The 24,473-nt window shown below is 45.4% G+C and overlaps 1 protein-coding gene across 2 annotated transcripts in view; it reads right to left on the minus strand.

Annotated features, from left to right (window-relative positions):
• Positions 1 to 21,551, minus strand: part of LOC119167238 (endoribonuclease Dicer) — a 104,413-nt gene extending 82,862 nt beyond the window's left edge. For both annotated transcript variants that reach the window (XM_075866882.1, XM_037418686.2), the window contains exons 1-6: positions 21,251 to 21,551; positions 19,429 to 19,591; positions 17,718 to 17,848; positions 11,294 to 11,595; positions 8,117 to 8,327; positions 3,240 to 3,580 (exon numbers count right to left, since the gene is read on the minus strand). In XM_075866882.1, coding sequence (XP_075722997.1) covers positions 3,240 to 3,580; positions 8,117 to 8,327; positions 11,294 to 11,595; positions 17,718 to 17,848; positions 19,429 to 19,591; positions 21,251 to 21,355 — 1,253 coding nt within the window. In that variant the 5' untranslated portion in view covers positions 21,356 to 21,551. The remainder of the gene's footprint in view (positions 1 to 3,239; positions 3,581 to 8,116; positions 8,328 to 11,293; positions 11,596 to 17,717; positions 17,849 to 19,428; positions 19,592 to 21,250) is intronic.
• Positions 21,552 to 24,473: the final 2,922 nt, after the last annotated feature.

Below are 24,473 nucleotides of genomic sequence, written 5' to 3' on the forward strand. Positions count from 1 at the left end.
AGGCGAATGCAGCCTGCAATGTGATCATTCCCGGCCACTTGTCAGACCTAAACCCACGCATTAAACACGTTTTAGAAGAGTTTAGTGAAATCTTCACCACCACTCCGGGCTGCACAACCCTGGCAGAGCATCGCATAGACACGGGAGACAACCCACCTGTTCGATGCAAACTGCTACCAATGAATGCCAAGAAGCAGGCCATCATGGACAACTGCATTCACGACCTGCTGGCACAGAACCTCATCCGCCCTAGCCAAAGTCAGCATGCCAGTGCTCCAGTCCTGGTTGAGAAGTCTGGTGGCTACCACATGGCTGTGGATTACCGCCAGCTGAATGCACGCACTAATGTGCCAATCTACCCCATGCCTAGGACTGATTGGTTGCTGGAACAGCTGGGACGAGCCAGGTGGTTCTCAAGTTCTGATCTTTCACAGGGATTTTTTCAAATCCCTGTTCAATTCATTTGCCATCAGGGAACCTTCGAGTTCATGAGAATGCCTTTTGCAGTTGCCGGAGGTCCTGCCACGTTCCAGACCCTGATGGACCGACTACTGGAGAGAATCAATCACCAGTTTGCCATGGCGTTTCTCGATGATGTCCTGTTGTGTTCGGAGACCCTAGAGGATCATCTCGAGCATGTTCGGGAGGTGTTGAAGCGGATAAATTCGGCACAGCTGATTATTAACCCAGAGAAGGTGCACGTGTTCTGTCAATACCAGAAGTTCCTTGGCCATGAAATATCGCCCGGGCAGTGTAGGCCGGACAAAGAAAAAGTGCGTGCGGTGCTGGACTATCCTCAACAGACAACACTCAAACAGCTGCAGGCCTTCCTGGGACTAGCAGGCTATTACAGAGGGTTCATACCTCAGTTTTCTATCACTGCACGTCCACTTACAGAACTTCTTAAGAAAAACCAACATTGGCGGTGGCAGCTGCAGCAGCCTTTAGAAGCCTTTAGAGCACTTAAGCAGTCCCTGGCCGACGATGTCGTTGTAAACTTGCCGGACCTCAACAGACCATTCGTGGTGGAAACAGACGCCAGTGGAGTCGGCATTGCAGCGGTGCTTCTGCAGGCAGCCGAGAGTGATGATGCTCAACTGCGTCCATTAAGCTTCATTAGCAGGGTCCTCACTGAGGCAGAGCAGCGCTATACAGTGCGAAAATGGGTCTGCCTGGCTGTGGTGTGGGCAGTGGACAAGTTCCGACAGTACCTTGAGTTCACAGAGTTTGAGATACACTGTGATCACTCCTCACTGTCCTCGATGTTCACCACAGACTAGGCCTCACCACGTGTAAAGCGTTGGGTTTTGCGGCTGCAAGGTTTAAACCTCAGGATCAGGCACAGGCGGGGTCTTGCAAATGTGCCAGCCAACGCTTTGAGCAGAGCTCCCCTTCAGCACCAGGAAGTTCCAGGCCTGAGTATACACGAGACACTGTTCCATATGGCTGTTTCGGAGCCCAGCCCACAATTCAGCTTTGAGGCTGCTGCTGTAGCATCTGATGTGGACGACACTACTGTCTTGAATGATGCAGGGCTCCTCGCCCAGGAACAAGCGCAGGACCCCATAGTACTGTCAAAACTAGGAACTGTGATGAATAAAGGGAAGCTTCCGCCCACTGACAGTGATCAACCTTTGATCAAAGACCTGGCGCAGACGACAGAGATCGAAGAGAGTGGGTTGCTTGTACAGCACCGAGGGAACAGGAAAGTACCTTGGCTACCAAAATATCTCTGCAACTTGGTCCTGTGACTGTCCCATGACCACCCGATTAGTGGCCACTCCGGCTTTTTTAAGGCCCTCAAACGCATTTCTCAGAATTTCGTGTGGCTGGGTATGCACTCGGACATATCCAAGTATGTGCGATGCAGCCAGGTTTGTCAGCGCACCAAAGCCCATCGCCAGAAGCCAGAAGGGCTGATGAGCAGCCAATGGGCAACTGCCCCCATGGAACAGCTCAGCGTGGACATAATTGGGACCTTGCCTATGACGCCTCGATGCCACAAGTACCTTCTCGTGGTGATTTACAAGTTCACCAAGTTCATTGAACTTTCCCATTATGGGCAGCAAACAGCAAGAGTGTGGTGGCCTGCAAGATCCAGGTTTTTTGCAGGCACGGCACACCTGTCTCCATTTTAAGTGATAATGGAAAGCCCTTTGTAAGCAGGTTGTGAAAGGGCCTCCTTGAGCACTGGGGCATACAAGACCGACGCACAGTTCCGTACCGCCCTGCAGGGCAAATGGTGGAGCGCCACAATGGCACTATCAAGCAGTGCCTTAGGGCTTATTGTTCCAACCACAAAGACTGGGACCAGCACATCCCTGAAATTGCCCTGGCCATGCGCACGGCTGAAAGCGTTGTCACGGGCTACATGCCTGCCTTCCACTGTTATGGCCGGGAGCTGAGAACACCATGGACACAGGCTGAAGCCAAAGACGACGCGGAGCCTCTTACGACAGCATACCGTGCGTTTGCTACTGAGGTCTCCAAGTGTCTGCAGGAGGTGCTTGACTTCTCCAGGGCACACCAGGACCACATGTGGCGAGCCCAGAAGACTCGCTACGACCAGCACAGGCGGCCACTGACAATACAGGAGGGTGAGCTTGTTCTGCTCGAAAGCCACTCCCTCAGAGATGCCACCAAGGGCTTCTCCTCGAAGCTTGCACCCCGGCGTTCCGGTCTCTTTCGGGCAGTGAGACGTGTAGGACAGAATGACTTTGTTCCAGTGGACCCCAAAACGGGTCGTCGCCACGGTGTGAGACACGCAGATCAGCTGACACTCTACCATGAAGCAGCAGGCGATGTGTAGTGGTGGCTTCACATTTTGAGGGGGGGGAGATCTGTGAGGGTGGCCGAGAGAGGGCGTTACGTGACGGCATGATCATCATCATTGAGACTTGGCCGAGAGAGGGCATTACATGATGGCGCCATCATCGTCATTGGGACTGGGAGTTGTGGGGGTTGCGTGTGTAGGGAAGAGGGGAATTCAGCCTTGTCGGGAGGAGTGGCAAGACGAAATGGTTGTGTTGTGTGCGATTTAGGGTTAGCGCGTGACAAGTTGAAAAAAGAAGAGAGAGAGAGAGAGATTGTTTATAAAATGGTTATTAATGAAGTAAATTATCTGTCACCGATTATAAAAGAGGACTCACTAATACACTGGTCTGCGCACTTTTTAATGCATAAGATTATGTGGTGAGTCAGTTGAAGAACTGACATTCGGGCAAGTTGCTTTTTTGTACCTGGGAATCTTGTTTGCCAGCTCACGCAGCCAGTCTCGGAGTATGCGAGCCACGATGCGCTCCTTGACGAAGATGATGCCGCACAGCGACATCCGCGGTTCTCTGGCATCAGCATCACTGCCGTCCTGTGGCCGTTTCCGTGGCCGAAAGGCCTCCAGGATCTGCAGAAGGCGCTTAAGCTTGGGAGTGGCCATTGCCAGGAGCGGTTCCTCGCTTTGTGCCGCGTTTGATTCAATGATGTGATTCTCGCACCTCTTGCGAACCTTGTCCAGCCACTCCAGATACACCTCTATCTCGCGGAGCACACAGCTGTCGTCGAGGCCATCCAACATGCGGCGGGCCTGGAATGTCATGACAGTTTTCCTAAAGTGTATGAGCACTATCATGTTCATGCATTAAGAAGAATTAGAATGGGGTGTAGTGCATTCGGCAGGTATTCTCAGATCATGACCAATCCCTCAAGAGAAAGGTATGTAACAGTTGCACCTGGCTGCCACTTGCCTACAGAGCAAGAACCTGGAAGCTTATAAGAAGTTTTCTATTTAAATTGAGGACAGTATAGCGAGCCATAGAAAGAAAAATGATAGCTGCCACGGACAAAAAGAGAGCAGCATGGGTTGGTGAACAAGTGGGTATTGAGGACATCTTAGTTGAAATCAAGAAATGGGCAGGACATTAGTGAGAAAAGAAGGCATCATCGGCAAGTGTAGTACGCAGTATTCCAAGAGAAGGCAAGTACACATGGGGTAGGTCGAAAGTTAAGTGAGATTGAGAGTTTGTGGGCATAACCTGTCAACAGCGAGCACAGGACAAATTTAATTGGATAAATATGGGAGAGGCCTTTGCTCCGCAGTAGGCGTATAAGGCTGCCACTACAGCTGATGATGATTTTCACGCGGGAGGCGGTTTTAGAGGACTCTATTGTGCTTTTGATGAGGCTACTGCATTAAAAACGCGACACACTAAAATAAAATGCTCTGCGCAAGATATAGGCCACTACAGTGGCTTCTGCCCCAAGGCAGCAATCTTGTACACATCCTTAAGCGGAATGTTTGTCCTCGCCACACACAATGGGCCAAGGTGCACGCTTATGTGATCATGATGAAGAGCCTAAACGCACAGCCTCTGTTCCATAATGAGAAAATGACGTCACACTGCTGTCAATCATTTTCAAAAGGAATATATTTGTCTGCAAAAAAATAGATGGGGAGTATATTTTCTTAATACAACAGACCTAAAACAGTCTCCAAATGACCCAGAGTGCATCAAAAGCTAAGTGCTCAGAACAAAGCAGCAGATTAGCCCAACTGCTTCGATTCCTCTTACTTCTGTTTCACAAGAAATACTAAATCTTAGGGTTTAGCCACCAGTACATGAGTACAAAGCCACCAGTACATAAGTACAAGGCAAGTGGTAGTTAGGTAGATCACATTCGTTTTGATCACTTAGCATTCCTTAACTGGTGTTGTAGTGACACGTATCCCGAAGCAGTACAGCCACTAGCGTAGGTCCGGTCATAGCGAGCTGCAGGGCACGCGTTAACCGTCGCCATGGGGAGAACACGATACTGCTCAAGGTCGCAACACATTATTGTCTGTGGCAACACCAAAACGCAGTACAGCCCGTTGCAAAGGCACAGCGAGAAAGCAAATGGGGTTATCCACGCCACGGGCAAAAAGTACTACATAGGGTGCCGCGAGCACGTCTCCGTGGTAAAAGCGATTCACGGAGACACCGGGACCAAGGCCCGGTCGCTCGAGCGAGGGCAAAGGCGCGCGCGTTGGCTTCGGAGAGATAACGGGTCGGCGTAGCTTGGCCACGCACTAGGACACCATACCGCCCTTTGACCGAGCGTACTCAAAGGGGCAACAAAACATGACCATTTGCATAGGGCGTGAGGCGCCGCCAGCGAAGCCTGATGAGCCCCGAACCACAGGAGTCGACGGACGGAAAAGGGAATGCGTGCTACCTGTAATCTGTCCCGGAGAAATCTGACTCACTCCCCAACGGGCACAAAACCTCTTGGGAGACTTTGCGCGCGACGCCATAGTCGACATTCGCTACCTGGTGAGAGGGGTTAAACGTCACTCCTTGCTCTCTCAGTGCGGCAGACAGCGGAGGAGGGGAGTCATGTCTGGACATGAGAACGGCAGAAAAGGCGACAAAGCCCGCGCAAAGGAGGCGAGCTAGCCTCAATTCCCACAGTGTTTGCCTACTGAAACCTCAAGACGTTTATATTGGTTGATTGACCTATACGCATAGAAACTCATGACCGTTTATTAGAGGTGAACATCGTCTTTAACCAGCACTTTTCCAAGCAATCATCGAATGGCTTCATTAAAGGAGTCAATTTCCTCACGAACTGACTGCCGCAAGAATTTTTGGGATAAGTCAAGGACTACGGAGTTATAAAGATTTGTCACACACTGAAAGCTATGAGCAGGGGAGAGGGGGTATGGCAAAGTGAAAAGAAGATGTGTCACTCTTCAAGATTAGGCAATATGTCCATTCGAATTAAAATTTTGGAACAAATATAACTGCCTTCTTCCCCACTTCAACGTTAAATGAACATATTGCCCTCACACCGATTCATCATTTTTTTAAGTTTAAAAGCTTGCTATATTGGCTTATATGTTTTAAAGGGACATTAAAGTCAAATAACAATTTACGTTAGAGTGAAAGCTCAATGTATGACAACACGTAAACCACAATATTATGAACAACAGTGCCCTACTTACCAAGAAATTAAAGTAAATGCACAATATTACAAGCGCCGCAGTAGGACATTCTCAACATGATCCCGATGACTTCAGAAGGACCACCTACAATTAATCACTAGTAATCGATCTAACTACACTAAATAAATAACCTTCCGCACATCAAGAGATGCAATAAAATGCTGCTTGTTCGTTACTGCTCAATTCGTGAAAAAAAGAACCGCCGGATGTTACTATGGGGAATGGTGCGAGTGGTTCAAAAATTCAATTTTCCCATGGTTACACGAGCCAGGCGGTGCCATCTAGCAGGGTGCGGTTGAACCAAAACACGTCTGCTATTTCGAGCCAATGGAAGTAAATTGATCAATGGCCGCTGTTGCGGCTGTGGCTCCTGCTGCTTTCGATCTGCTGCTACTAGCGCAGTAAAGCCGAGCAACGTTGTGCACGGCAACAGTGACGTGAATCGGTCCGGTTGGTTTACTTCTTGAGGCGGGTAATTTGAAGTTTGTTAACGCGATGCGGACCACTAAAACATGATTTTATTTTAAAATATGCCCTTCTTTGGCACAAAGTAACACTACGAGGTTTCTGGACCGCTATTTCAACAATCAATGTCGACTTAGTGTCCCTTTAAGTACAGTAAGTTTCAAAACGTAAGATATTTTACAGATTACCACTTGCATTCTACCAATATTAAAATCTTTCTACTATTAAAAGTTGTTTTGACTTTCTTAGAACCGAATAAATATAATTTGCAGAGGCCTTGTTTCATTTTTTAAAAAATCTGCCAGTTAGTTAAGCCATGACAAATATGCCCATTTTTCTTCATAATACGTAATCGATACTATTCAAGTTAAATTCGAAATTACTTAACGAACATCACTATTTGCTTTGAACCTAAAATTCACTATTCGTGCAAGCCTAGTCAGCATGCATGGCGACTTTGAGAATGTTTCTGTTTTTCTTAGAATGCACAGCTTATGTTTAACGTGAATGAGAGTGCACGTTCGGGCACATGGTGGCATGCCGGTGCAACTACACAACTACCAATTCTCAAATCGGCCAATAGCCGAAAATTTTGGGTTTATGGCATGGTCATTCAGGTTTGTGGCATCATTTGTGCAGAGACGAGGGTGCAGTTCCTAGCCAACTTTGATGATTCATTGTAAATCCTAGGCCACGTGCTGCATTGTAATGGTTGGCTCACGTGTTCTCAGGAGCCCCAACTGCCAATAGGCAACGATTTCCGACCATGATTTAGAAGTGTTGCCGGGCCCCTTTTAGGTATACTAATTTGGTAAACCAACTCAGCCATGAGTGATCACCTGAGTTGGTAACACCCTGCAACACTGTCACTCGCACGACTAAATCGAGACCCCGTGTGATGTTCCGCTAGTAAAGAGTTTGATTCCAACATCACGAGAACATCTCCAGGATGCACACGATACCGTGATTCCTGCCAGGCGAGGGCTACATTTCCTCAGGCCTCTCGTTACGTTGTCGGGGTGCTCTCAAGGTTGCTCGGGCGACTTATGCCCGGATTGTTTTTTTCCCCGAGGGGACACGCTCTTAAAAGGGTTCAATCGTCCCGAAGCACTCGCATTGTTTCAACCCTTATTGACACTGGACCTCTATTTGAAAACCACCGTAGATGTCAACAAAAAAAAAAAATACTTGAAGACGTGATCTTGGGCATTCCCCCATTGTAGGGGACTAATTTTCTCATGATTTAAGGCAGGCCTTTCGAACTGACGCTGAAATTGGTCACAAAAATGCTCGAATTATTACACGCATCAAACTATCTACAATTCAATTTCTGGACTACAAGACACAAAGTTACAAATTATAGCCGAAAAAAAGTCAAGAAAATTTCACTGCCAGTCTGTCTTTCAAGTCTGACTGCCTACATATTTTGTTTGGTCATTTCGAACTTTTCACAATTGCACTTTTTTTTTTCCCGGTGCTCTTTTCACAGTGCACGTGAACATGCAAGTTTTCTTGACAATGATTGGAAGTGCCAACACACACCCAATGATAGATACTGAATTTCCAGCATAACAAAGCACGCAACACCTCCAAGTTGAAAATGAACGAGCACACCTTCCGACAGCGCACAACCAAAGCTCACTGGACACGCGTGAGGCAGCAAGGGTCACCGACCTCCTCCATGATGACCTCGACGGCCAGGTGTCCACACCAGACGCCCATGTCCTGCAGCACCTTAATCAAGCTGCGGAGCCTGCGCTCCATCTCCTGGCCCTGCGAGGTCATTGGCCGGATGGACGGAAATGTCGGAACCGGGATGCCGCAGATCGACGGGCTACCCGTCGACTGGTGCTCGACCAGAACCTCCACCGGCTTGGTACCGTATCTTGTGAGCACAGAGAGATAAAGGGAGCAGGAAAAAAAAAGACAAAGTGAGCGACAAAGTTGTCTAGACATGTTGTGTGCCAAAATTATATTGCCATGAGAGCTTCTTTTGCTATTATTGCAATAGTAATTATTTTGACACTCTCAGCTGGATTTCGCCTCCGGTCTCGGCGGCGACGTGGGCGTTGCCGTCATTCATTGTATATGTACCTATATATTTATGAAAATGCACGAAAGAAAAATTATCCAGAAAAAAACTGCAGCGCATGGAAACGAACCTTCGACCTCTGAATTGCGAGTGTGAGGCGTCAACCACTGAGCCACGATAGAACACCTCCTTCGACATCCAAATGGCAAGCCACTCTATACTTATTGCTGGTGATAGGCATCTTGGGAGGGGGGAACTATTGCGTTTTCAGCATAACAGCGAGATGATGCAATGAGCGCGCATTGCTAGATCGTCACAATGTGGCGGCGGGCACTTTGATCTCCCACAAGTACCCCGCGGAGAGAGGGCAGGGTGGACGATCTCTGTTGTACTTACCGGGCGCACAAAGGTCACTACACTCGTTGCACAATCTCCATTTGTGAAAAGGGCGCGCTTTTCAGACACAGGGAAGTAACAACTGAGATGGTCATTCGAATTCATCTGTACCTGCGAGTACTTTTCGTGCGTCATTTGTGCGTGAGATACGCGGGGCACGTTTCGATCTGCTTGCCATTTTTCCTGTGACCTTCCAATTTGTTGCTATTGCGTTCATTGCTTCGCCTTTGCAGCAAAGCTGTTAATTTTTTTTTTCATGCAAGTGATCCGTAACACATGTAATCACCTGTAGCCTTCTGCGTACCACTCTGAAATGTCAAGCATTCCAGATTATTCTAGACTGTTCTGATAATCCCAAGTGGACGGCGCAAAGAATGCATCTTATTCTGGAACTAACGATAAGGCTGGAACTTACGATGCTACCTGTAGATATGCCAACTCACCTTTCAGAATGTGTGAAATTCGACGGTCGCATTAGAGAAAACTGCGGCTGCTGCTACCAATTTACAGTGTGCGTTGCCTGTACTTCGACATTTCTTGGGCCCAAGCTCACCCAATAAGGGGTTTCGTCTAGTCTACCTGTTTCCTCCTTCACTGTCAATGTTTAGTAAAGCTTCAACCAAAGTCCACGCACTGGCTGTTTTCATGCGCTCCCGGCTGTCCACGGTGTTTGTGCGAAACGGAAAAAGAGAATCGCTGAGGCCCCCAACAACTTCTGCTAACCGAACGGGAAATGAGAGGAGGTGTGAAACCCTATCAGACGACAGAGCTTTTCCAGATACAGACAGACATTATTCTTTTAGCTACTTGCTTATGGGACAAAATTTGACACAGCCTAAACAACTTGAAATGTTTTTCTTAAACTACGTATACATGTACATCATCGCGGGGAACTTTAGAATCATTCGGACCATTCTTTAGAATGCATGACGATGTGTTCACTTAAATGAAAAAAGATTACTTTCACAGAGCTCTCTTCAATGAATAGCCATTCTTCAGAGACAACCATTCGCATCTGAGAATGCTAAGCCACCTGACAGCATGCTACTGCACCCATGCTTTGTTAGGCACAAAAGTGCAGTATAGTGCCCACTTACACACTCAAACCTCATAATAACAAAGCTGCAGCTTAGAAGAAAATAAGCTCGTTACAGTCGAACCCCGCTACAACGAAACTCACGGGGCATAGAAAATATTTCGTCGAAGCAAGAATTTGATTGTAGTGAAATCGAAAAAATATAGCTGATCTGAGCTAGCAAAACAAAGGAACGTTTATTCTTAAAACTAAAAAAAATGTCCGCTGCTTCCTATTCTTTCTCAGCAGCGTCACGACGCAATTCACAGTCATGCATAGTGAGGCCATGATAAAAACCCCGCTGAAACAACGCCTACAACCGCTTTCGTAAACGTACCAAACAGATGCATTAACATGTTAACACCAGCAGCCGTCCGCCGTAAAAGTGTATCCGACAACACAGAGATGGAGAAAGGGTATTGCGGAGTGGGGATTTTTGCCTTATTCTATGCCATTCTTATTATCCATCATTCGCGGCTAGCCGATTTGGTCAATAAAGCAGATGAACAGCCGCTCTGATTAGGTACTACACTGACCAAGCGCGAATAAAATGATAAGCATTGGAATCTGAAAAGGCATCGCTCCGCGGTTGCACCAAGCAGCAGCTTCGGATCGTTTGCGGCTCGAAAGCAAGCCAGTGGCAAAAGCAGAGCAGTCTCGATGCCATCGCTATCGAGCAATGACGGCGCCCATGCTTGCTGAACAGCGGCGATTTCTGGTGGTGCCAATGCATGTTTTAGATTTCGTCAACATATTTTAAGGCTCTGGTAATGCATCAAAGTGTTAAATATTGAGGTTCCTGTATAGCAATAAATATCTGAGCCTGGAATTGCGTCGTGAAATTTTATTGAAGCGGGACAGCAGAAGAAAAGTGTTCGTTGTGGTGACAATATTTATGCATTGACTCCTATGAACTGCTGATGGAAAACCGTGAATTTTTTATTGTAGCGGAAATTTTGTTGAAACGGCATTCGTTGTAGCGGGGTTCGACTGTATAAATAAAGATTCATTATAAAGGTTTATTCCTAACACGGTGCCTATTGCAAGACTACTTTACATCTAGTTTGTTGTAATCAATATTTTCTTATATCTGGGTTCGTTATATCGTGGTTTGAATAATTTTCATTGTCACTAAGCCAACGTTGGCTTTGCAAGGCATGCACATGCGAAAATAAGTTCATTATATCTGAAAATTTGTGACAAAGGCTTAGGCCTAACACTTTTTATTTCTAGACTATTTTTCATCCACTTCACTAAAAGCAATACTTCGTTATATCCAGTTTGTTATATCGGGGTTTGAGTTATTTTCATTCTCACTAAGCCAATGACATCTTTGCAAGGCACACACCGGGCCATGCTCTGCTGGTTGGAGACTGTGAGCACGCGTGAATGCAGTGCCATCTCGAGGTCGTGCACCTTGCGCTCCACCTGGTGCTCGGTGGCCTTGCTGTTGATGACTGAGGCGGTGAGGCCCAGCACCCGCGGTCGCTCGTGCGGCTCCAGCACGTCCATGCAGCGCATCACCTCCCGGTACGTGTGCTGCTTCACCGCGCGGTGGCACTCGTCCAGAATGAGCAGGTTAACGCGTGACATCTTCAGGAAGCCGTGGTGGATGATCAGCTTGAATACGTCGGGTGTCATCACCAGCACCTGGGTTGATGCGAGCCTGTCGTTATCTCTGGATGCGCCACATTTTCTCACGTGTAACCAGCACAGGTGTGCACAGTACTCCCGAATTGAAACATGACATGGAAATTTTTAGCATGACTTGCAAGCACAAGGGCTCGAGATGATAATGTCACATTGCTATGAATGAGAATGCCAAGGGTGATGTTGGCTTCGATGGATGCGTTTTTTTTTTTAGTTGACATTACGCCAATGTGACATGAGCTGAAGATGATACAAATAAAAGCACGTGCATAACTCAGACCTATATTGTGATGCTTTAATCCACAATATCTGTGTAGAATATCAGAAGCTCAAGTGAGGTGCCAGTTGTATGTATTGTATGTAAATTTCTGCACACAAAGTGGCTTTATGGCAATGCTTCCTGCCAATGCAAAGATGCTGGCAGTGACAACCAAAACTGACAATTAAGCAATGACAACGAAATAATACTGCTGACTGGAGCTAAGTAAAGATAAAGTTTTCCAACGTGTGAGCAAAATTAGTATGCACTACTGCAATGCGCAGAAAATATGTTAAACTTTTCTTCTGGGTTGTAGCTGGGGGTGCAGGTTACTTTCAAGGGTAAATCACTACCAAGGGGTGCTGAAAAACCTCTTTAAACAACATTGTGACAACATGACGCATGTCAGTTGCTTATAGTTTGTTTTTGTTTTCGTTAATTAAAACTGTACACCCTATAAAATTTACAAATGTACAGCTACAATCGAGAAAATCAGCACAATTTATTTATTTATTTATTTATTCAGTTACCCTCAAGGCCCGAGGGCATTACAGAGGGGAGTGGGTACATACATACATGTACAGCATACAAAGCAAAATACAACAACTGAAAAATTGCAATCATCACTTGCTACAGGGTTGAACTGAGGCTACGTACAAATAAAATTAGTGACGGCAGTTTTAAATAAAGCGGCATCTTTTATACCAACAATATCAAAAGGAAGATGATTCCAACATACAGATGTTTTTGGCACAAATGAATCATGAAAACACTTGGTGTGCGCTAAAGGAAGTCCTACTTTATGGCGATGATCAATGCGAGTGGAAACGTAAGTTGGTTGGGCCAATAATCTGCTTCTGAGTAACGGGTTGGTGAAGTAAATTTTATGGAATATACACAGCCGAGACACTTTCCTGCGAAGAGACAGTAGGGGTAATGCTAGTGTAGTTTTCATTGATGTGACGCTCGAGGTGCGATGGTAATTTGAAAGGATGAAGCGCGCTGCCAGACTCTGCACTTGTTCTAATTCATAGATAAGCGAGTCATGACCAGGGTCCCAAACAGATGCTGCATATTCTAATCTGCTACGTACCAATACTTTGTAGAATAAGAGTTTCAAGGAAACGGGTGCCTGATTAAAATTTCTTCGAAGGTAACCCAACGTGCTATTAGCTTTACCTGCAATATATTCAATGTGTGTCTTCCAAGACAATGTAGAAGTTATGTGGATACCCAGATACTTATAAGAATTTACTACTTCGAGAAGAACATTATTAATATGATACGACCTGATACTAGTGCTGTGTCGGTTAACATGCATGTACTTGCATTTGTTAACGTTTAACGCCATGCCCCAAGTCTCACACCATTCCTGAACCCGATCCATATCAGCCTGCAATTCTAGAACGTCTGAATGACCCTTAATTGCCCGATAAATTATGCAGTCATCTGCGAAAAGACTCACTGAAGAAGTAATGTTTAGAGGCAAATCATTTATATAGACCAGAAAGAGCAAAGGTCCCAACACAGAGCCCTGTGGGACCCCAGAGCCAACCGGGACCCTGGGCGAATCAAAGTTATTAACAGTTACAAATTGGGAACGGTTACTGAGAAAAGCAATCACCCACGCGAGGACGTTATCATCTATATTGAGGCTCCGTAATTTTAAAATGAGTAAATCATGAGGTACTTTGTCAAACGCTTTTGAGAAATTGATCAGTAACTGCCATGCTGAAATCGACATATATGATTCCCTTGCCTACCACGTCAATAATGAGTGACAGGCACTTCAGGCAGTGAAGAAAAAGCTTAGGCAGTGAAGAGAAAGCAACTTATCCCAAAGCCACCTTCTCAAATGTCTGCCAGTTTTGTTGCTTGCTTCGGTTCTTATCCACTTGGGCAACTCTTTCTTTGCTGCAGCTTCATTTGAAAGCCTGGTGCCCCTTGAATGTGATTGTCATTCATCGTTTCTTTTGAAAAAACAACTTTGCTTTAGGTGTCGAGGAGGACTCATTCTGACAGGATACAATCACTGAAGCAACAGGGCGAATGCTTTGTAACTTGCATATGGAATCTTCTGCTGTTTAGGTAAGCTTACTTTTTTTTTGTCCAAACTGGACTATATGAAGCCAACAGGGAAAGGCAAATCAAAATATAGTTTTAGTGACTGAATTTTAAATAAAAATACAAATGTAGCTAACCACTTGAAGTGATACCAAGGATTTCATATCCAGAGCCATTCCTGGAGCAACGAAATTTCCATTTTGGCACAATTTGACACAGCAACAAATTCCATATCGGAGCACTTCAAAGCAGTTAATCTTGCATCCGGAAGCAGCTTGAGCTGCTGATTTGAAATTCTTGGAGTACATTGGAAGAGCAAGTTGCATTTACAGTAAAACCTCGTTAATTTGAAGTTACTGGGGCCGTGAGAAAGCTTTGCATTAAGCGCCTTTTCGAATGAATAGAACATACAAAAATTTGATGAAAGGAACTTGTACCTATTCAAAGTAATTGGTGCTCATCATTTGCTGTGCCGGCTAGCTTGTGGCCCCAAAGGTTTTGTTTTTCAGCAATACCTGGTTTTTACTTTACCGCGAACATGGAGGAACGATGGGCCTCGCTGCTGCCACAAAAAAAAAACAAAAAAAACAAAAAAAAAACACGGTAGTAACTGAAATGTGTGCCTGCAGAAAACAAGACATCTTCACTGCAACACAGTAGTGACACGCGGGCAGAATGTCGCCTGCTCCTCGCTGCGTCAGCACGTCATGATGCGACCATTCGCACATTCTATTATAATTATAAATTTAATAATGGCCAGTATGACAAAGCTCACAATGTGTTTTGGCTGGAAAAAACTATCTTTGAAAATTTCGAACTTAGTTTTCGAAATAGGTGTTGCTGGCAAGAACTCCGCCAGCAGTGCAAAGACACAAACTGCTGGAGCAACCGGCAATCAGAGGTTCGAATACATTGTGATTTCCGCTAAACTGTCCTTTATTCATTTCTTCACAACCCCATAAATAATGGGTAAACCATGACCCGCTGAAATTGCGAGAAACAAGAGATAAGCTGCCCGCGTATCGCCACTGTGTTGCAGTGAAGCATGGCTCATTTTCCGCGACGCACGTTTCGGTTGAGCACGAGACCGTTTTTTTCTCTTTTTTTTTTGCGCTAGAAGTAGCGAGACCAAGATGCGTCAACTGCCACTCATTAGTATAGATACATTGCACTGCCTCATGGCAATCAATGGCCGTCGTTTCCGTGAACTCGCAGCAAGAGATCGGGAGCTAGCACATGGCACCCAAAGTTTTCGAACTAACCGGACTGGTGCCGGCCGCCGCTTCAAATTATCCACTCAAACTTATATTTAAAAATACGGGATCGTAAAAATTTTTCTAATTAAGAGGAATTCCGAAATAACCAAGTTTGAATTAACAAGGTATTACTGTACATGCAGACACTATATAATTACTATGACGCTCTTATGAAGAACCAGATAAACATCGAAACTTGTTGCAAATCTCGCAGGGAAAATCTTCCCAGAGCAAGCATTATTTTGCTTTATCATGCAAAAATTAGGACGTCAAGGCATTAGATGCTGCCAAACGACCTCTCCAGCACTTTCTTTGACTCGGTCAAACAAACGAAATACTATATCAATAAAGTTTTATATCATGAAACAACATTCTAAGCACAATTGTGGAGTCATCAATGTGCAGAGTTCATAGCAGAAATCATTGTAATAAAATGTTGCACTTTAAATTGCCAGAAGTGGAACGGAACTACTGTGACATACAACAGTGCGTCGATGTTAAAAAGTTGTGCGGTCACTTCATGCTCTAAAGACAGCTCAAAGACAAAAGACGACTTCTTTTCCTGCTCAGTTGTTTGCATTTATCCATTTGATTTAACTTGTCTTAATTATTGCCTTAATTAGATGCTACCAGTAGAATTTTTGGAACAGACGATGTCAGCCGATGAACTGCTGCCACCAATCGACTTAGATGTTGCGAGCCTCTGCTCAGGGTGTCGATTGATATGTGAAGTTTAATGTCCCAAAACCACCATATGATTATGAGAGACGCCTTAGCGGAGGGCTACGGAAATTTCGGCCACCCGGGGTTGTTTAACGTGCACTCAAATCTGAGCACACAGGCCTACAGCATTTTCACCTTCATCGAAAATGAAGCCGCCGCAGCCAGAATTCGATCCACCATCCTGCAGGTCAGCAGCCAAGTGCCTTAGCAACTAGACCACTGCGGCGGGGCAACACACGCAAGAGATATATCTGTAAATTATGCGTTTTTAAATGCCTGTATGCAGTCTAGTAATGTATTTATAAACATTGTGCAGCAGCGCTGTTACGCTTGTGGAATAACCATAGGTCCATGGATGTGGCTCTGCTGGCCTCAAGATCAAGCTTCACATATGTCGAGGCACCGGCAATGCTACTACCCATGATGGACTCTGTCAAACTTGAGATTCTGGCATTCTACATTTCTACATTCTACGGATTCTGACACTTTATCATGATCGATCTGTAAATATAATTTAGCACACTGGCTTAATTGGTGCCAGAGATGAATCACTGCACAACTACAACTAATGAAAATTGAGCCGCTTGGTTTTTCTCGTCCTTCCCCATGTGAATAATTAACATAACCTTTTGCTTCATCACTAGCAACACACCCAAAAGTATAACAACTTCTTATGTTATTCATATTGGCAGCAGTGCCACAGGCAAAATAAGATTGAAAGTAATTATTGGAGCAGCAAAATGCTGCTTTCGCAACATGAAAATCCTGATTTGGAACACATTATGGAGAAAGATACCTTGCATTTTTTCAACATGAAATCTCAAATTATAAGCAGTATAACATAGAAAGCTTACTTTTAGAAAATAAAACAAAAGTATGTACAAATCATTTAACATCAGCTAACTCATGCACAGTGCATGTGTGCACTGCTATTTCAATAAAAGCTGTTTGTTGACCCCCTCCCATGAAGCAAACATTGACAAAGTCCACATAAGCTTTTGCAGTGCCCACGAAATCATTTGGCATTGCCGTGAAAAAGTAATGCACTCTAATCTTCTTATAATAAAGTCACACATGCCATAAAAAAACTCTGTTATATCCGAAAAATCATTATAAAGATGTATTCGTAACACTGTATCTATGACAAGGCTATTCCTTCATCTACTTCATTATAACTGATGATATGTAATATCCGTGTTCGTTATATCAGGTTTTGAGTGTGCTACTACTCGTAGTTGAGTGGTGCCTGAAATCATAAATAATTTAGAAACAAAATGTGCCGTGTTTGGTGATGGCTTGCAAGACAGCCCCTTCTCAATTTTACTACGCTTTTTCGCACCCCACCGGCTCACCATGATGAAAGTGGCTTAAAAAGCGTTCTGCCTGCTACAGCACAAGGATAATGTTGCCAAAACTGCAGGTGCACAATGAGGCCTCCGTTTCTTCCTAAAATTAGCACAACCGAATTTTGAGGATGGTGGGGCATTTGGCACAGTACGGCACAATTTGAAAATTTTTATGGTTCTGGCTCAGCTTGGTGCTAAAACTAGGAATTGTATCAAATTGGCACAATTGGCAATGCTGTTGCCCCTCAAATATTAGAGATTGGGCCGACTGGTTTCTGATGAGATAACCTTCATAGGTTGAAACAAAAGAGACGAGGTGAAAAGATTAGTAATTTAACGGCCGTGTCATTGTTTATATGCAGCAATGTAGCATGGTTAGCATTGGTTGGGCTTGTTTTCATTACGGAGCCCCGCTGCGACCAAGCTGACAATTAAGAGCGATGCCACAAGCAGCCATGATGTTTCCCTGCTTACCTGGGACTCGACAAACTCCTTTTCCCAGCGTTTCTTGTTCCAATTGTCAACGTTCATGTCGCCGACGTAGCCACCAACACGCAGGTCCGTCTGGCACTTGATGGCCTTCTGTTGCTGTACCACGAGAGGCACTGAAAACCAAGCAATGAAAGCAATGACCACCTTCCAGCCAGCTGCCACGAACATTGCTAGCTACTGCGGTGGCTTAGAGGAGTACAGGCACGAAACTTTTTCATTGCATCGCATGAAAGGCCAAGCCCTTTAGAGCCTAGAAAATGTACTGGTACGCTTTAGTGCACCCTAAAAAATACAGCTCGTTCTTAAAATCTAGTTAGGGTTTCTAATGTACCAATGTGTCGTGACGTGGTTCAAGCTACTTTTCGTGATGCACACCAGATCACAACATATGGGACATTTCCACAGCCACTTGAAAGTGCTCCGCTGGTGACGCCTCAGGGGCTACTATTTTGAACGTTTTTGGAAATGCACATGAAGCAGCACTGAATTGGTACCTGACATCATCCCTACTAGCCATAGCGGAGTGTGAAATAAGTCACCAGACTTGACAATGTAGCCTTACATCCCAATAGTGCTGATAGCAGTAGCTGTGCAAAACAGACCTCGTGTGAACGCATCTACTGAAATAAGTCTCGCTAACTTCCATTGAGTTGCCCTTGATACATAAAATGGAGTTCGGCACACGCCTTTTCACAAACAAGCCAAATCTCGAACATACTTCCTTACACAGTCATTAGAGCGCGCCCTGCAGGCCTGGCCACGCCTATTGCTTCACTAAACTGTTCACCTTGATTTAGCCATTTTAGAGCCGTTTTGAGCTGCACTAATTACAGACTCCATGTTTTTATCAACCATGCGGGCCACTTGGCCCAACATTATGATGAAATGTTATTGAACAAAAAATATGCTGGAGCCTCAAAGAACGCTGCTGGAGCCAGTGTCTTAACATGGGAGCTTGAGTGTGTCAGTCAGCGATTGCCTTTATTAGCCACAGACTGCCCTGACAATGGAAAGCATTTTTGTTGAAGTGCTGCCTCTGTTTTGATGACTAGCCTCCAACCACACCCATCATCTTCTGTCATGTTTGACCTAACTTACTTGTCACTTGGCCCAACATTATGTCTAGTTATGAAAAAGCTTCAGCAGCTTTTGTCCTATAAGAAAAATGGGGACAAGCGAACCTTGGTGTGTGTATGCTGTAAGGAGCACTTTTTTTTTCTATTGCATTTCACATTCCTTCCAACTGTTTCCTTCCTCTATGCAGGGAATTGGACCTTCATCCACGTGCTCAACAGCACAACACTTCCGTTGCGACAGGCAACAATGAAAGTCACGAGTACCATCCAAGCAACAATTAATATGTGGCAACGTGAAATGCCAAATCACCTCGACAAAACATCAAATTGCCATATCGGAAACGGCCGATCACCGACAAGTGCACGAACGGGAGCACATCAGTTCATTGTGATCACAGCCCGACAAACATAGACAGAAGAGAACCACAAAGACCAGTTTACCACCTCACTAGCCCAATTTGCAGTTCTGTCGAGCATCAGTTGTAGGAAAACACTTTACATCAATAGGCATGTTACCTGTGCAACTTCAAGGGCTGCATTTCAGTAAGCTTACCAGAGCTTGTTTTCATAAGAACTTTGACCTGAAAACTTATTTGTTCAATTGACACAAGACTAACCTGTTGGTACGAGAAAGAAGGTACGCTTCCCTCCTTCTTCGAACGGGATGCGAACGGAAGCTTCATACTCCTTGATGAGCATGACAGCGATGAATGTTTTGCCAGTTCCAGTTCCTAGGCACACAATGGTGTTCTCCTTTACGGCGGCTTCAAAGAGCTCAACCTACAAATCAAGGTAAAAACGAGGGGAAATGTGTGTTAGCCACGGGCAAAAGCTTGTCATTGAATTACTTAGGCAATTACGCCACGCGCTACTCGAACTTCAACGGGCAGAAAATGTGTGTTCCACACTCACCATCATGCTTACTAGCGGCACCGACAGACACGTGCAAGTTTAAATGCACATATATACTCCATAATGTAGACGGGGGGATGGCCACCGTGGTAGCTCAGTTGGTAGAGCATCGGACCCGTTATTCAAAGGTCGCATGTTCGGTCTCTACCAGGGGCAATTTATCTTTTCCATCCACTTTCCTTTCTTCACATCCACATTACAAATAGCATCCCCCATGGCGCTCTCGACACCATTCTCTGTTAGTTTCTATTAATACTGTGTCCAACAAAAAAACAAGCTTTTAGATTTTAACTTCATTTAGAGAAAAGGTTCACTTGAAAACTAGTTCTTTGACAAAAACAAATGACACCTGAATGTCGTTACCATCGGTATCTAAATTCAGGGTGTTAAATGCAAAATGTTTCTCCGCTAGTTTTATACCTAGTGTTTATGTAAAGAATCAAAGCCAGAGAACAGTGACAATGAGAAACTACCAGTTAACATCAGCCCGACTACGCCCACTGAAAGGCAAACGCCTCTCCACTTTTCATCTAATTAATATGGTACTGTGCTTGCTGCAATCCTGTTAATCCCACGAACTTAATCTTATCTTCGCACCTAACCTTCAACCTCTCTCTTGCATGCTTGCCTTCTCCTGAAATCCAGTCTGTTACTCTCATAGACCAGCTGTTACCTTGACCTCCCACTAAATTCCCTGCGCACAGCTTCCTTCTTGATTTTGACTAAGATGTCCTTAACACACGCCTGTTCCCTGGCCCAGCAGACCCCCTTGTTGTCCCTTAAGGTTACACCGATCAGGTTCCTTTCCGTGGCTCACTCCTTCGTCCTCAATTTATGTTGAAACCTCTCTGCGAGGTATCTGCCCTGTAACACGCAGCTGTCGTATACCTTTTTCTTTAGGGGTATCCTGATTTGATTAATAGATATGCGGGTTTTAAAGTCACAAAACCACCAATGATTATGAGAGGCACTGTAGTGGAGGGCTCCGGAAATTGCGACCACCTGGGGTTCTTTAAGGTGCACCCAAATCGGAGCACACGGGCCTACAGGCATTTTCACCTCCATCGAAAATGCGGCCGCCGTAGCCAGGATTCGATACCGCGACCTGCGGGTAATTTAGGGTATCCTGGTAAACTACCACTCGTGATCCGAGAATGGCTGTCAAATGCACTCCACCCCACCTTTCTTCTTCTAATCCCTCCAGCCACATGTGTTTTGGATCTGCGAATGCACCACCTGCCTTTTATAGACGTTTTCCTTAACCACTTCTCGTGCCTCGCGAACTACATGCCAGTGACAGCCATTAACTTACGGCAACGGTTTTATCGCAGTGCGATAAGGGAGCCTTTTATGCGTCATCTAAACTCGCAAACACGTCAAAATTCACTTAAAACAATACGACAACGCCGACTTTTCAACAACGTAAACACGGCAACGACAATTGGCATATCTGTTCGACAAGCGAATGAAGCTACGACTGAAAATACGCACCCTTAGTCAACAACGCAGCACAGATGAGAGGCTCACCTGATATTCTCGTGGGACGAATTCATCCTTCGGAACATCTGGAACCGTGGAGGATGGAACGTCGGACGCGGCCGCTTCTGGGGAGCTCGCGTCGGCTCGAGCCATCGCGAACTTCGTACTGAAATGGACAGCGTGGGAGGCTTGTTAAATTATAGGACGTATTCTGGATGCATCTGCCAGCATTCTGCGACGAAGGAAGCCGAGTGCTCACTTGACAACACCGGCCCAGCTTTGATGCTAGTACGCTAACGCAGGGTTCCTGAGCAGCACCATAGTTTCGCTGTTTCGTATCGAAATCAACTGACCACACGTCACCACAGAGACGTCACGTGATACTAAAATGAATGAATAAGTGGGTGAATGAAAATATAGTTGCTGTTTTTTGTTTGTGTTTTAGTAGCGGCTAGCGCCGTCTAGCCGTGAGCATAACTCTACGGCCGTGGGTAATAAAAAATAAAAAAATAACTGTGTGTGCTGAAAAACTTATGCGAAAGTTTGATATGAGTTCGCAACTTTGTTTGTCTACTCAGGATTTCTATCATGGCGGAAGAATTATAGTGGGTAGAACGGGTAGTAGGGAGCCAGTGCTTCACCACAAGGTGACAGCCAGAGTTATTCAATTATACGAGTTGCGAAAGTGTGTTTCAGAACCCGGACATGCAGTTGGCCCAATTTTTCGGAAGAGTCTACAAACGAGAGTTTTCGGCCCAGAAAGTTGTCGCACAGAACACCTGCCAAATAGCGCGGCGGCCGAGGGCAACTTGAGCAGTTCGGCGACGAGCTTCTCGGCTGTTTGTCCACTTCTACCACCGTGGTGCGCATCAAGGAGGTTGTGCGCGCGAAAGGTTCGAAATGCGAAGTCAAAGCCCACTTTGGCGTGCTTGCTAGCTTAACACGTGCATTATTAAGTGCGGAGCACTTTAGTGGGCCAGGCTATCGCATCCTGTCGTCGTCGCTTGGCGTAATGCGAGCAAACAAGCTTTGGCATCTTGAGTGTACGTCCTCTCGCCCTGAACAGAAGCTTCCTTTTCGTTGTTTCCAAACACTAGGCAGGCGTGTCTGCATGCAGGGGAGTGCAAAAACGCCCCTTCCCCTCTTCCGCCACCGCTACACATCTGACGACGCGCGCTGAGATTTCGGCACAATATTTGAAAACGAAACTTCCAACTTAATTTTGTTTTCAATCAGTAAGCATACGACGGTGAAATTATAACGACGGTGGAGCTCTTAGAGCACAGCCTATCAATATAACTTGATTAATCGTTCTACTTATAGTGTCCCTACAAGGTCTGCATTCTACGTAGTACTAACGCCTCGATTCCTCAACGGCAGCCGTCGGTGCGCCTTAGTGCAAGTACAGTGGCTATACTGCAAATGGTGATGCGACACATGGAGGGAGGAAAAACTCGATGATGCGACACTACATGATGGGTCACGGCCAGGCAAGGCTGCACCTGAGCGCTAAAGAAGCGATGTTGCTGGTTTAGAAATGCTGCACCATGTGCCATTGACCAGGAATTAACACATGTTTACTGCTGCTTTTGTTAGGCGGCTACATGGTAGTAGCCAACTCTCGTTTTAGTCCTTGGAATGTCCGCTGGATGACAGTACTTGTATATAATGAATTTATGGTGAAAAGATGTGATATTGCGGTACTTAGTGTGTTCACTAGATGGACGGACGAACCGATCGATGGACGGACGGACATACACACAGTCACACGCACAGACTATAGACAGACAGGCGGGCAGCGGATGATTCACGGTTTGACAATAAAACCCTTCGAAGCTTCGCCTCACTCATCATCATTCATTCCGTGGATACGTCGATTTTTTTTTTTTTTCTATTGAGTGAAAATGAGCGCTGTTATCTGTTCGTCACGTGTTTAGCGTAGATGGGTTGTTTATTGGCCTCCCCCATGTTTACTTAAGCCCGTTTAACCTTTGGAAACAATGGTTCGAAACCCACATAACTGCGGCGCGCCTGCTAGCTGTCTTTCACCTCCACCCCTGCGAGATCGTCGGGTTGATTGTTTTCCGCTCTAACCAGCCATAAATGTATATTTCTCGGATAACGTAAATACTACGCGTTTTAAAAGTTAAAGGTTGTCACTTAAAAGATTGCGTCTGCCTGAAAAAGGATGTCAGAATTTTAGTTATATTTACCTAGACGTTAAAATATGCGACTTAAAAGTAGCGCTAGCAGGGTGAACCTGTTTAAAAAGTCAGCTGACCTGACATGTTTTACTGGTTTGTGCGCGTAGTTGAAATGCAGCGTTTTGTCGGGCATTGGATAGTGCGTTCTTTGCCTATAGTATCTCGCAGGAGAAGGCTTTATGCTCTCGCATAGGAGCATTTAATAATCTATATCGTTGCCCACTTTTTCTAAACACACAACCTGATCAAGTTTTCTGATAGCTACGGTGTCCCATAGTAAAAGTATCTAGCACTCAAAATCCTGCTGAATTGTTGCCCATGTTTTCTAGAAACCCCAATCGCTTCTTTGACCTACATACTTACAGTATGCGATGTAGTGCATTAATTTTTGTCGTCACGGCCGCATGGAATGCGAGGCCCTCGGAACTGCTTTTTGCTCTCCCATAGTAGAGTACCAAGTGCTCTAAATCGTTAACCACTTGCGTCTCCTGTATGTAGCAGCTACCTCTCGTTTTAGTCCTTGGAATGACCGCTGGATGGCGGTACTTGTATATGATGCACAGGCGCGACATGGTGGTACTTCGAGTGTACACTAGATGGACGGACAGACAGACGGATGCTTCGCCCCACTCATCTTCATTCACACCGTAGATATGCTGAAATTTTTTTTCTTCGTATGTACTGTGGCACATACCCACTCCGGTGGATTGGCAAAGAAAGCTTATTGTAACCTTCCGATGCTAACTGCAATATTGCTTATTAATATAGAAAAGAAAGTAAAAAAAATTCAAAGATTTTTGTCATTCGTAGTCTTCTACTCACCTGCGTTCTCTATGCCATGAATTCAACGAGTCCGGCCCAACTCGCTGTCGTAGAATGCGAGTTTGCTTCGAGTATTGTGGCTCATTCCTACACACTTGTTTCTGCCAATGATTCGAAAGTTCTATCTGCACTGCTCAGATGGCGCCCGTATACATGCTCATGGAATGCAATGCGACAGCTCAAATATGCAGCTGACCGGGGGTCGTGCGTCTTACGCAGAAGTGAATGGAAAACTATTCTGTAGA

This window comes from Rhipicephalus microplus, chromosome 6, assembly GCF_043290135.1.
Source record: "Rhipicephalus microplus isolate Deutch F79 chromosome 6, USDA_Rmic, whole genome shotgun sequence".
Lineage (NCBI taxonomy): Eukaryota > Metazoa > Arthropoda > Arachnida > Ixodida > Ixodidae > Rhipicephalus > Rhipicephalus microplus.